At 52.8% G+C, this 12533-nt stretch overlaps 1 protein-coding gene across 1 annotated transcript; it reads left to right on the top strand.

Annotated features, from left to right (window-relative positions):
• Nucleotides 1-4953: 4953 nt before the first annotated feature.
• On the top strand, nucleotides 4954-10936 carry DDX41 (DEAD-box helicase 41; the record flags this gene model as incomplete). The annotated part of the gene is made up of 17 exons (XM_080714453.1): nucleotides 4954-4996; nucleotides 5079-5189; nucleotides 5420-5579; nucleotides 5672-5746; nucleotides 5879-5939; nucleotides 6056-6192; nucleotides 7585-7657; nucleotides 7789-7942; nucleotides 8020-8156; nucleotides 9002-9164; nucleotides 9306-9437; nucleotides 9704-9775; nucleotides 9884-9980; nucleotides 10093-10242; nucleotides 10344-10415; nucleotides 10525-10635; nucleotides 10800-10936. Exons 1-17 carry the CDS (start codon nucleotides 4970-4972, stop codon nucleotides 10934-10936), a joined length of 1869 nt encoding a protein of 622 aa, XP_080570579.1. The 5' UTR covers nucleotides 4954-4969.
• Nucleotides 10937-12533: the final 1597 nt, after the last annotated feature.

Below are 12533 nucleotides of genomic sequence, written 5' to 3'. Positions count from 1 at the left end.
TCAGGGCCTCAGCAGAGCCGCTTCCTGGTGCTACACGGCCTCCACACTCAGAGCCCATGAACTGGGCTGGCCTGTGTGTGGGCCAGGGGCTGATGGTACTGCTGGCCCAACACTGCTCTCTTGTGTTCGGTTTTTGTTTTTATTTTTATTTTTTCAATTCTTTACTTTTGATACTGTGAAGATCTTTCATGCTGAAAGATAAAGCAACATTTGGACACAGAGTTGGTGTGAATGGTGATTTGTTTGTGTGGGCAGGGAATGGGCTAACATATGTACTTAGAAGCACACAGCTAGGCATGGTGGTACACACTTGTAATCCCAAGTACGTAGAAGGCTGAGAAGAGGATCACAGGTTTGAAGCCCAGCCTCAGCAACTTAGTGAGACCCTGCTTAAAAAAATAATAATGAGCCGGGCGTGGTGGCGCGCGCTTGTAATCCCCGCGCTTGGGAGGCGGAGACAGGAGGATAGCGCAGGTTGGAAGCCAGCCGCGCTGGCTTAAGAGACCCTGTTTCCAAATAAAGTATAAAAAATAGGTCTGGGAGTGTAACCCGGAGGTAGAAGGGCTTCCAGGAACCCCAGTACCACCAAAATAATAATAATAATGATAATAAGCTTGGGGTATAGCTCAGAGGTAGAATGCTCCTGGGTTCAATCCCAGTACCACTTAAAAAAAAAGCAGCAGCAGCAGCACAAGACCCACCTTAGTCACGAATTTATGGAGCAGATACTATGTATCAACAGTTTGGCTTAGTTTCTACTTAATCTTAGGAGTCTTCATTTTATGGACAAGGAAACTAAGACAAAAAGAGTGACACTGAACTCTGCCTGGGAGGACTGTGGTGTGCAGCGAGCCTGGGCAGCCACTCCCAGCTCTGTGTCTCAGTCTCCCCTTTGCAAGATGAGTGAGTTGAAGCTGAGTGAAGGTGGTCTCTATGCTGCGGATGTGAAACTGGGTCTAAGACAGGCCCTAAGGCCTGTATGGGCCAGTACGCCTATAGCCTGGCTAGTTGAGGTTTCTTATACTAAATAATGTAATCTGGGCAGTTTGGGGAGGGACCGAGTTTTATAAACTTTATTTTTTTGTTTAGAAAGTGGGTCTAGCCGGGCGTGGTGGCACACGCTTGTAATCCCCATGCTTGGGAGGCAGAGACAGGAGGATCGCGCAGGTTTGAAGCCAGCCGCGCGCACTGGCTTAGGAGACCCTGTTTCCAAATAAAAAATGTAAAAAAAATAGGTCTGGGAGTGTAGCCCGGAGGTAGAAGGGCTTCCAGGAACCCCAGTACCACCAAAAAGAAAAAAGAAAAAAAAAAAAAGAAAGTGTGTCTAGCTGGGCATGGTGGCTCACGCTTGTAATCCCAGCATTTGGGAGGCTAAGGCAAGAGAATAGCTGTTCAAGGACAGCCTCAGCTACTTAGTGAGGCCTTTTGCAACTTGGTGAAATCCTGTTTCAAAATAAAGAATAAAAAGTAGGCCTGGAAGTGTAGCTCGGACTTAGAATGCCTCTGAGTTCCATCCCTAGTACCGTGCAAAAAAAAAAAAAAAAAAGTGGGTCTAAACCAAAGCCTTGTGACCAGCCTTGCTAGGTCACTGAGGTGTATCTCAAACCTGGGATCCTCCTGGCTCAACCTCCCCAGTATTAGATTATTTTATAAATTAGGTCTGACTTCTCACAGGAAATGAGACATGTAGCCTTAAAATCTTGAAAGTTAAGGGGATTATGAACCTGTCTGTAGCCGGCTGCGTGGCACATGCCTGTAATCCCAGTTCTTGGGAGGCTGAGACAGGAGGATTGAAGGTTTGCAGACAGCCTCAGCAAGTAGTAAGATTCATCAACCTAGTAAGACACTTTCAAAATAAAAATAAAACCAGGTGTGGTGGCACAGGCTTGTGATTCCAGCATTCAAAAGGCTGAGACCGGAGGATTGGAGGATCGTGGTTTGCAGACAGCCTCGGCTGCTTAGTAAGGCGCTTCACAACTCAGTAAGACCCTGCTTCAAAAAAAAAAAAAAAAAAACTGAGCAGGGCCCGGGATGTAGTTCAGTGGCAAAGCGCCTGCTTTGCAGGTGTGGTGCTCTGGGTTCAATCCCGGTTCCAAAAAAGACCAAAAAAAAACCACTTTAAAAAAAAAATAACAACAACAACAAAAAAAAAAAAACCTTTAAAGCCGGGCATGATGGTGCACACTTTTAATCTTTTAATCCCAGAATTGGGGAGGCTGTGACCAGAGGATGTGGTTCAAGGACAACCTCAGCTACTTAGTGAGGCCCTTTGAAACTCAGTGAGACCCTGTTTCAAAATAAAGAATAAAAATTAGGCCAGGGGGTGTAGCTCAGAGGTTGAATGCCCCTGGGTTCCACCCCCAGACCCAGCAGGGTGTGGTGGTGCACTCTTGTAATCCCAGCATTCAGGAGGCTAAAACAGGAGGGTCATGGTTCGCAGGCAGCCTCAGCTTCTAAGCTTTGCAACTCAGAATGAGAACCTCTTTGAAAGAATTAAAAATAGAGGCTGGAGCCAGGCGTGGTGGCGCACGCTTGTAATCCCTGTCCATGCTTGGGAGGCGGAAACAGGAGGATCGCGCTGGCTCGAAGCCATCCTCTCTGGTTTAAGAGACCCTGTTTCCAAATGAAAATATAAAATAGGTCTGGGAGTGTAGCCCAGAGGTAGAAGGGTTTCCAGGAACCCCAGTACTGCCAAAAAAATAAATAATAAAATAAAATAATAGAGGCTGGGAGGTAGAATCCCCAGTACCAATAAATAAATAAATAAACTAACTAAAAAATAGGGCTGGGGCTATAGCTTAAAGGTACAATGCCCCTGGGTTCCATCCCCAGTACCACAAAATACATATGTATATGTGTGTATGGGTGTGTGTGTGTGTATGTATATATATATACATACACACACACCAGTAATCCCAGTACTTGGGAAGTGCATGCTTGTAACCTCCCCTCCCCCACGCACGCTTGGGAGGCAGAGATAGGAGAATAGCGCAGGTTCGAAGCCAGCCACGCTGGTTTAAGAGACCCTGTTTCCAAATAAAAATATAAAATAGGTCTCGGAGTGTAGCCCAGAAGTAGAAGGGTTTCCAGGAACCCCAGTACCACAAAAAAAAAAAAAAAAAAAAAGGGCTGGGGATGTAGCTTGGAGATAGAATGCCCCTGGGTTCCATCCCTAGTACCACAAAAATAATAATAAAGAATAAAAAGTAGAGCTGGGGGTGTAGCTCAGAGGTGGAATGTTCCTGGTTCAAAACCAAGAATACAAACTGGGCGTGGTGGCGCACACTTTTAATCCCCGAGCTTGGGAGGCTGAGACAAGAGGATCCGCATGGGTTCAAAGCCAGCCTCAGCTACTTAGGCTCTCAGCAACTTAGTAAGACCCTGTTTCCAAATAAAATATAAAATGGGTCTGGGAGTATAGCCCGGAGGTAGAAAGCCTCTGGATTCCACCCCCAGTACCAATAATAATAATAATAATAATAATAATAATACAACTGGGCGTGGTGCCACATGCTTGTAATCCCTGCGGTTGGGAGGCTGAGACAGGAGTATCGCGCAGGTTCGAAGCCAGCCTCAGCTATTTAGTGAGGCTCTCAGCAACTTAGTGAGACCCTGTTTCCAAATAAAATATAAAATGGGTCTGGGAGTATAGCCCGGAAGTAGAAAGCCTCTGGGTTCCACCCCCAGTACCACCAAAAAATAAAATAAAACCAAGAATACTACCAAGCCTAACTGGAGATCACATGGCTGGGAGGGGTGCTGGAGGCACTTTAATCCCTGGGCCACTGCCTCCAGCACTCTTCCCAGCTATGTGCTCTCCAGTTAGGCTTGGTAGTATTCTTGGTAAATGGGCTGCTTAATTAGCTTGGAGGGAGAATGCCCCTGGGTACCACCAAAAAGAGGAAGAAGAAAAAGTAGGGCTGAGGTTGCTACCCTTGGGTTCAATTCCCGGTGCAAACAAACAAACAAACCCTCACCACTGTGAAGTTGTTGTTTCTCTCAGACTAGGACACCAGTGTTGTCATTTATTCCACGTGCCCCACCCTGCTCCCGCAGACACACCCGCAAGATCCCAGTTGACCGGTCTAGGAGTCTAGAAGGCAAGGCTTCTGGAGATGGAACCCAGAGGCATTTGACCTCCGAGCTATACCCCCTGCCCTAAATTGCGGAATCCTCCAGTCTCAGCCTCCCTAATGCTGGGATTACAAGCATGTACAACCATGCCCGGCTTGTTTTATGTGGGGCTTTTGTTTTGTTTTGGGGGGATTGGGGTTCCTAGAAACCCTTCTACCTCCAGGCTACACTCCCAGAACTCTCTTAAACCAGAGAGGCTGGCTTCGAACCTTCGCAATCCTCCTGTCTCCGCCTCCCAAGCGCGGGGATTACTAGCGTGCGCCACCACGCCCGGCAAGGCAAGGCTTCTGGTGGCCAGGGCGAGAGCGAGCTGGTGTCGTCGCGATCAGGGTGCGGCTCCAGCTCGGCCCCTCCCCGCCCTGCCCAGCCCAGCCCAGCCCTGCCCGCCCCGCTCCGCCCTCCCCTCCCCTCCCAGCCCTGCCCTCCCCTCCCTGCCCTGCCCTGCCCTCCCCGCCCCGCCCTGCCCTGCCCCGCCCTGCCCTGTCCTCTCCCTCCCTCCCTCCCCTCCCCTCCCTGCCCTGCCCTCCCATGTCCTCTCCCTCCCTCCCCTGCCCTCCCGGCCCTGCCCTCCAGCTCCGCGGCCTCCGAGGGGCGAGGCTTTCACGCATGCTCCAAACCCCCCAGCGTCCCACGACGCTGCGCCTCTCGCTTTCTCAGGTCCCGCCTCAGCTCGGCCGCCTTCGCAGGCACCACCTCCAGAGATAGTTTGTCCCTCTTCGGGACCCGGCTCTCCGAGATAGTTGCTAGGCGCCGAAGTCCGCCTCTTCACATCTGATTGGGTTTCGCTTGGAGATGGGGCGTGGTCTCGCCGTGGCGCGCATGCGTGCGGCAAAGGATGGAGGAGTTGGAGCCTGAGCGGAAGGTGGGAGCGAGGCTGGGGCCCCGCGCGGCGGAGCGGGGCGGGGGCGGCTGGAGACCCTGGCCTGAGTCGAGTGTGTCTGCAGCGGGCGCGCAGCGACGACGCAGCTGCTGGAGGGAGCCGCTCCGAGGGCGAGGATGAGGACGACGAGGACTACGTGCCCTACGTGCCGTTACGACAGCGCAGGCAGCTGCTGGTGAGGGCCCTGGGTCCCGAGGAATGGCAGCGTTAGTCGGTGGGATGGGAGGTAGTCCTAGAGCCCGGGGCAGGGGAGCCATCTGACGAGTGGCCCCGAGGCACACGAGGAGCTGGCTCCCTAATCTCGGGGGTATGGAAGCCCTGTGCCTCGAGGCACAGGACTCGGGGGCCCCAGCGCCACCCTTCCCGGCTTGGGCTTGACTCTGAGGGGCACTGGTGGAACCTCAGCTCCAGAAGCTGCTGCAGCGAAGACGTAAAGGAGCTGCGGAAGAGGAGCAGCAGGACAGTGGCAGCGAGCCCCAGGGAGATGAGGATGACATCCCGCTGGGCCCTCAATCCAACGTCAGCCTCCTGGATCAGCACCAGCACCTCAAAGAGAAGGCTGAAGGTTTGTGAACCATCACCTCCTGGGCAGGAGAGGAAGAGCCAAGCCTAGTGCACCATGTTGGTGTCTCTCTGACGTCTTTGCCTCTTTCTCAGCCCGCAAGGAGTCTGCCAAGGAGAAGCAGCTGAAAGAAGAAGAAAAGATTCTGGAGAGTGTGGCAGAGGGCCGAGGTATGATATTAGAACACTGAGGTGGTGGACTGGTGAACTGAGCCTTCTCCTCCAGACCCAGCCATGTTATATCTCAAGGAATCTGGCATCTGGGAAGCAGGGGCCGGTTCTGAGCTATGTCTGTCTCCTCAGCCTTGATGTCAGTAAAGGAGATGGCGAAGGGTATCACATATGACGACCCAATCAAAACAAGGTATGTCTTTCCAGTCTGCAGTTGCCCTTACTTAGGATGGTTTGTGGCTGAGACTAGCAATGACACTCCAAGGCCAGAGCCTACAGCCTCTGTTGATCCCTACTACCTACCCCCAGTTGGACACCACCCCGTTATGTACTGAGCATGTCTGAAGAGCGGCATGAGCGAGTACGGAAGAAGTACCACATCCTAGTGGAAGGAGATGGTATCCCACCACCTATCAAGAGCTTCAAGGAAATGAAGTTTCCTGCAGGTATGGGGACACAGAAAGAGACACCATCCTTTATAATCAAGCTTCTGTGAGGTTTGTCCCAGCCTTCACTGAGCTCAGCAATATCTGCATTTAGTCTAGCCGGGATGGAGGGGTTGGAGGAGCTTCTTTAGGATTTTTTTTTTTTTTTCTTCAGTACTGGGGATAGAACCCAGGGGCATTCTACCTCTAAGCTACACCCCCAGCCCTATTTTTTATTCTTTATTTTGAAACAGGGTCTCACTGAGTTGCAAAGGGCCTCACTACGTAGCTGAGGCTGACCATAAACCCAGATACTCCTGTGTCAGCCTTCCAAATGCTGGGATTACAAGCATGTGCCACCACTCCCAGCTGTCACAGCCCTATTTTGTATTCTTATTTTTAAACAGGATCTGAGTTGCAGAGGGCCTCACTAAGTAGCTGGGGCTGGCTGCAAACCCAGATCCTCCGTCTCAGCCTCCCAAATGCTGGGATTACAAGTGTTGTGCCACCATGCCCAACTTTTTTAGGCTTTTTTTTTTTTTTTTTTTTTTTTGCATGTCTGGGGATGGAACCCAGGGGCATTCGACCTCTGAGTTACAGCCTAAACCGGGTTTTGTTTTGAAACTCGGTCTCACTGAGTTGCAGAGAGCCTCACTAAGTAGCTGGGGCTGTCTGCAAACCGCGAACCTCAGGTCTCAGACTCCCAAATGCTGGGATTACAAGCGTGCGCCACCACGCCCAGCTTTTTTATTCTTTATTTTTATTTATTTATTTATTTATTTATTTATTTATTTATTTATTTATTTATTTTTGGGTGGTATTGGGGGTGGAACCCAGGGGCTTTCTACCTCCGGGCTATACTCCCAGACCCATTTTATATTTTATTTGGAAACAAGGTCTCACTAAGTTGCTGAGAGCCTCACTAAGTAGCTGAGGCTGGCTTCGAACCCGTGCAATCCTCCTGTCTCAGCCTCCCAAGCGTGGGGATTACAAGCATGCGCCACCACGCCCGGCTTATTCTTTATTTTTAAAGAGGGTCTCACTAAGTTGCAGAGGGCCTCACTAAGTAGCCCAGGCTGTCTGCGAACTGTGTTCCTCTGTTCTCAGCTTCCCAAATGCTGGGATTACAAGTATGCACCACCACGCTCAGCTTTTTCTAGGCTTTTCTTTTGCCCTAATCATACACATTCACTGTCTTCAGCTGTTATACAAAGTTTCAGTGGGAAAGTAATCTGGGGCTTAAATAGGCCTGGGTATGAATTTTGGCTCAAACAAACCCAAGAACATTGGATAAGTCTCTATTTTTTCTTCTTCCTTTCTCTCCTTGAGCCTCCTCTTCATCTTCACTTGCAGCTTGTGGGGAAGTGCTATCAGGCTCTAGAATTCTGGTAAAGCACCTGTTGTTTCCCACAGCCATTCTGCGTGGACTGAAGAAGAAAGGCATCCTCCACCCAACACCCATTCAGATCCAGGGAATTCCCACCATGTGAGTATGGGCTGTAGACCTGTGGTCCCTGAGGAGGGCAGTGACAGGGAAAAAAGCAATGGCCAGATGACCAACTGGAGTAGTCACTGCTTTCTGCTGGACCTGGCCCTCAGACTGTCCTCTCCCAACAGTCTGTCTGGCCGAGACATGATCGGCATTGCCTTCACGGGGTCAGGCAAGACACTGGTGTTCACACTGCCCGTCATCATGTTCTGCCTGGAACAAGAGAAGCGGTTGCCTTTCTCCAAGCGGGAAGGGCCCTATGGACTCATCATCTGCCCCTCAGTAAGATTGGCCAGCCTGGAGGGCAGGGCACAGACTGGAGCTGCCTTCTAGTGCTAGCCTTATCCCTGTGCCCGCAGAGAGAGCTGGCCCGGCAGACTCATGGCATCCTGGAATATTATTGCCGCCTGCTGCAAGAGGATAGCTCGCCCCTCCTACGCTGTGCTCTCTGCATCGGAGGCATGTCTGTCAAAGAGCAAATGGAGACCATCCGACAGTGAGTATCAGCACCCCTTGGACCTCCCAAAGTCCCCAGAGAAGCTAAAGGAGCCCTTCCACAGGACCTTACAGAGGCCTCCTTTGGGCCCCGTCCTCAAGGACCCCAGAGTCTAACCCTGGGGAGGTGAGTTGGAGTCGAATGGAGAGATATGACCAGATGCTATGGGAATGCAGCAGATGGAGTGGCCTGCCCTCTATGTAGGGCCATCTGGGAGTGAGAAGGCTTTGCAGGAAAGGTGTTATTTCAGTTTTGAAGAGGAACAGTTCAGGCAGAAAGCAGAGGTGTGGGAGCCTGGGGTATCCTGAAAAGTCAGGGTTCTTCAGTGTGATCAACCAAGGAGTCTGAAGCACTTGGGCTTGGGTCCCAGTGGCACCCGTATCTTTTCCACACAGTGCAGTCCTGAACAGATACTTCCAGATGCCCTAGACTGGGTCTTGGGGTCTCAGATGGGCCAGATCCTATCTATCCCTGTTTCTGAGATATTCCTAGTCTCAGGGCAGATCCAGGTGCAGAAAAAAATGAAGTCTGTGTACAAGAACATATAAGCTAAGCAAGGCTCCAGAGGGATTACAGGAGCCCGGGGCAAAACCACTGCAAAGGTTCAGGACAGCCATCCTGGGACTAGAAGAGTGATCTGGGAGGGAGAGAAAGGTGTATTGGGTCAAGTACTAGTCAGAAGGCTCTTTCTAGGCCAGAGATTTGTGCTATACTTAGGACAGGATGCAAGGAGTGACAGGGAGAGAGATAGGAAAGAGATCATAAGACAGAACAGAGGCAGCGGATGATGTCTCAGTAGGTGGTAGGCAGGTGGCTTCAACTCAGGATCTTTCTTTGGTCCTCAGTGGTGTACACATGATGGTGGCCACCCCTGGGCGTCTCATGGATTTGCTACAGAAAAAGATGGTCAGCCTAGACATCTGTCGCTACCTGGCCCTGGACGAAGCTGACCGCATGATCGACATGGGCTTCGAGGGTGACATCCGTACCATTTTCTCCTATTTCAAGGTTTCCACCCCCTACCTGGTCTCCATACCCCTACGCTGCTTCACCCTTGCTACCTTGGGGGAGGGGGACTGTGTCCACAGACCCTATCCCCACATGACTTGGCCCTGTGAGCCCTTGGCCCTAGCCCCCACCCTTCTTCAGGGCCAGCGGCAGACCCTACTCTTCAGCGCCACCATGCCGAAGAAGATTCAGAACTTTGCCAAGAGTGCTCTCGTAAAACCTGTCACCATCAACGTGGGGCGTGCTGGGGCCGCCAGCCTGGATGTCATCCAGGTTAGCAGGCCTCTCCATGGGCAGGGTCTCTCACCTATGAGGACTGGATCTGAAAAGCCTCCTTTGAAGCTATTTGGAGCAAGGGGTCCATCTTCTGGGCCCTGGAGTTTCACTGGAAGCCCCTTGCCTTTTAGTCAGTGCCATTGTTAGGGTGACCAGCCCTTGCTGGCAAGAGGTGTCTGGTCACCTGGCCCAGGTTAGGGGCCCAGCCTCTGCAGCAGGACCATGGCTGGTATCCCTACCTGACTTGACCCCTGTGGTGGCAGGAGGTGGAATACGTGAAGGAGGAGGCCAAGATGGTGTACCTGCTTGAGTGCCTGCAGAAGACACCCCCACCTGTGAGTGCAGCCAGTCCAGGGACAGGGAGAGGGTGCTAGGCACAGCATCCTGGGAGCAGGTTTGGGGGAAGGGGGCACCCTGTGACTAGAATTGGCCTTTCTTAATAGGTGCTCATCTTCGCAGAGAAGAAGGCAGATGTGGACGCCATCCATGAGTACCTGCTGCTCAAGGGGGTTGAAGCTGTGGCCATCCATGGGGGCAAAGGTCAGGTTGCTATTAGAGCAGCCCCTCACCTAGTCCCTTCCCCTGCCTGGCCAGCCTGCCACTGCTGAAATTCCTACTATAGCTCTGACGGCTCCTACCTGACTCTTCCTAGACCAGGAGGAACGCACCAAAGCCATTGAGGCATTCCGGGAGGGCAAGAAAGATGTCCTGGTGGCCACAGACGTGGCCTCCAAGGGCCTGGATTTCCCTGCCATCCAGCACGTCATCAATTATGACATGCCTGAGGAAATTGAGAATTATGGTGGGTAGCTTGTGGGCCCAGGGCTGTGGGCTAGCCAGAAGAAGGGTCAAACTAGATCCCAGCGCCTGGCAGTGGACCAGAGGCTTTCCCCTTTGTTGCAGTGCACCGGATCGGCCGCACCGGGCGCTCAGGAAACACAGGCATCGCTACCACCTTCATCAACAAGGCCTGTGGTGAGTCTGCCACCTCACCTATCCCCTTGGTCCTCCACCTACGGCTGCCCAGGTTCTGGCTGCAGGACCCAGGTCAGGCTTGATGGTTCCCCCTCCAACTCCACTCTAGACGAGTCAGTGCTGATGGATCTCAAGGCCCTGCTGCTGGAGGCCAAACAGAAGGTACCACCTGTGCTACAAGTGCTACACTGTGGAGATGAGTCCATGCTGGACATCGGAGGTGAGTGCTGAGTAGGAGTCCCAAGTCTTCAGGGGCGGGGGCACTAACACCACAGAAAAGCCCATGGTGGGTTAGGGGAACCTAATTGGGGGGAGGGTGGGACAAATTCTAGGGCCTGGATCCTGACCCTGTGACCTTGCTGACCCTGTCCCTGTTCCCCCCAGGAGAACGTGGCTGTGCCTTCTGCGGTGGCCTGGGCCATCGGATCACTGATTGCCCCAAACTTGAGGCCATGCAGACCAAGCAGGTCAGCAACATCGGCCGCAAGGACTACCTGGCCCACAGCTCCATGGACTTCTGAGCCATCTCCTCCCTCCTTCTCTCCAAGAGGCCTGAGTCTTGGGACTCTGGCCACCCTACACTCACACACGCACCAGCCCTTGGACAGGAAGCCAGCATCCTTAGCCCAGCTGGCCTGGGCTGTTCCTTATACCCCCAGAATTACTATTTTTGTTCCTCTTCCCCTCACCCCCAGCTGCCATTAAAGCACAAGCCCCTGTATCTCAGCCCAGTCCTACCTGTGTCTCAGCATCTGCCCCTCCACCCCCATTCCTGTCAGGCCTTACCCTATGGCCTCCAGCGCCCCTGAGGCAGGGCAGCCGCATCTCACCACCACTGCCCGCAGTACTTAGCTGTGGAAGGCAACACCTAGCCAGTGACCCTTCTGGGGGATCAGGGACTCAGGGGTTCATGACTAGAGGGACCACAGTTAGTGGCCAGAGGAAATGACTAGGACTAGTCTCCCTGGCTGGCTGTCATAACTCCTGGCCTTGCTCTTCTGTCAGTTGTACAACGCTCTGGGGACTTCTCGAGCCCATGGGAGACTCCTTCCTGCCTCACCCCTATCCATTGCCTGCCGTGCGGGCTTCCAGTCAAGCCCTCCTCTTCAGTCACTGAGGCAACAGATACCACAGGACCGCCATTGAGGTCACACACTCCCGCTGCCCCTGCTCTGGCCAGCTCTATGGGGTTACAAGGACTCAGACGAGCCAGGTGGAGGGCTGCCTGGAAAGCCCATGCAGATGCGAGTGAACATGGTGGCTGTTACGAGACAACCAGCAGGCCAACCAGGATTTTAGCATCTGGTGGGAGATGAGCAGAGCAGCTGCATGGCAGTGACCATGTGCCACACCATTCCACTGTGCCAGGAACTTCGTGTGCAAGGGCACCTGCTTATCCCAACAGGACAGCAGTTGCTCAAGCCGTCTGTCACTTGGTGTGTGGCCTTGAGCAAGTGACTTAGTTTTTCTGAGCCTTGATTTCCCCATCATTGAAATGGTGATGAGAATGCAAAGGATGTGGCCTGAGGCTGCCTGGCCAGGTGGGCACCGAGCCAGGTGCCAAAAGGCCTGAGTAGGCGTTTTCCTGGCTGAGTATGTGACCCCAAACAGTATTGCTCAGCCAGGTTATAACATTTTCCCCAGAGGTGGCATGAATGAAAAAGACTTGTCAGAATTCAAATGCACACTCAGCGTCAGTCCTGGCCCCCAGCAAGGCAGGGCAGAAATACAAAAGGCCAGGTAGTGGGCAGGAAGCAGAGCTTTCAAGGAGCATGTGACCTCTCTGGGGAGCCCACTGGGCCTACTACCCACACTCACGTGGCCCATGTGAGCAATTCAGGGTGTGGCGCTCATGTGGACTGGCTGCAGGAGCCACTGTGCTCTGTGTAGTGATCAGGGAAGGCCTCCAGGAGGAAGAGGCAGCCTGCTGCCCAAGCAGCACGGTGGTAAGGTGTGCACCAGGGTCTGGGCTGGGCCCTGGAGAAATGGGGCTCAGAGGAAGTGGAGGCCAGAGAACATATGCCCCTCAGTGCCCAGCTAAGGGGCCCAGGCTAGTCCCAAGGATCCTTAAGGGAGAAGTCAGATTGGTTTGGAATTGGTAGAGAAAGCCTGGTGGGC

This window comes from Muscardinus avellanarius (genome assembly GCF_963383645.1).
Source record: "Muscardinus avellanarius genome assembly, chromosome: 1".
Classification (NCBI taxonomy): Eukaryota; Metazoa; Chordata; class Mammalia; order Rodentia; family Gliridae; genus Muscardinus; species Muscardinus avellanarius.
The sequence above is the reverse complement of the archived record's forward strand: the minus strand, read 5'-3'. Positions and strand labels throughout refer to the sequence as shown.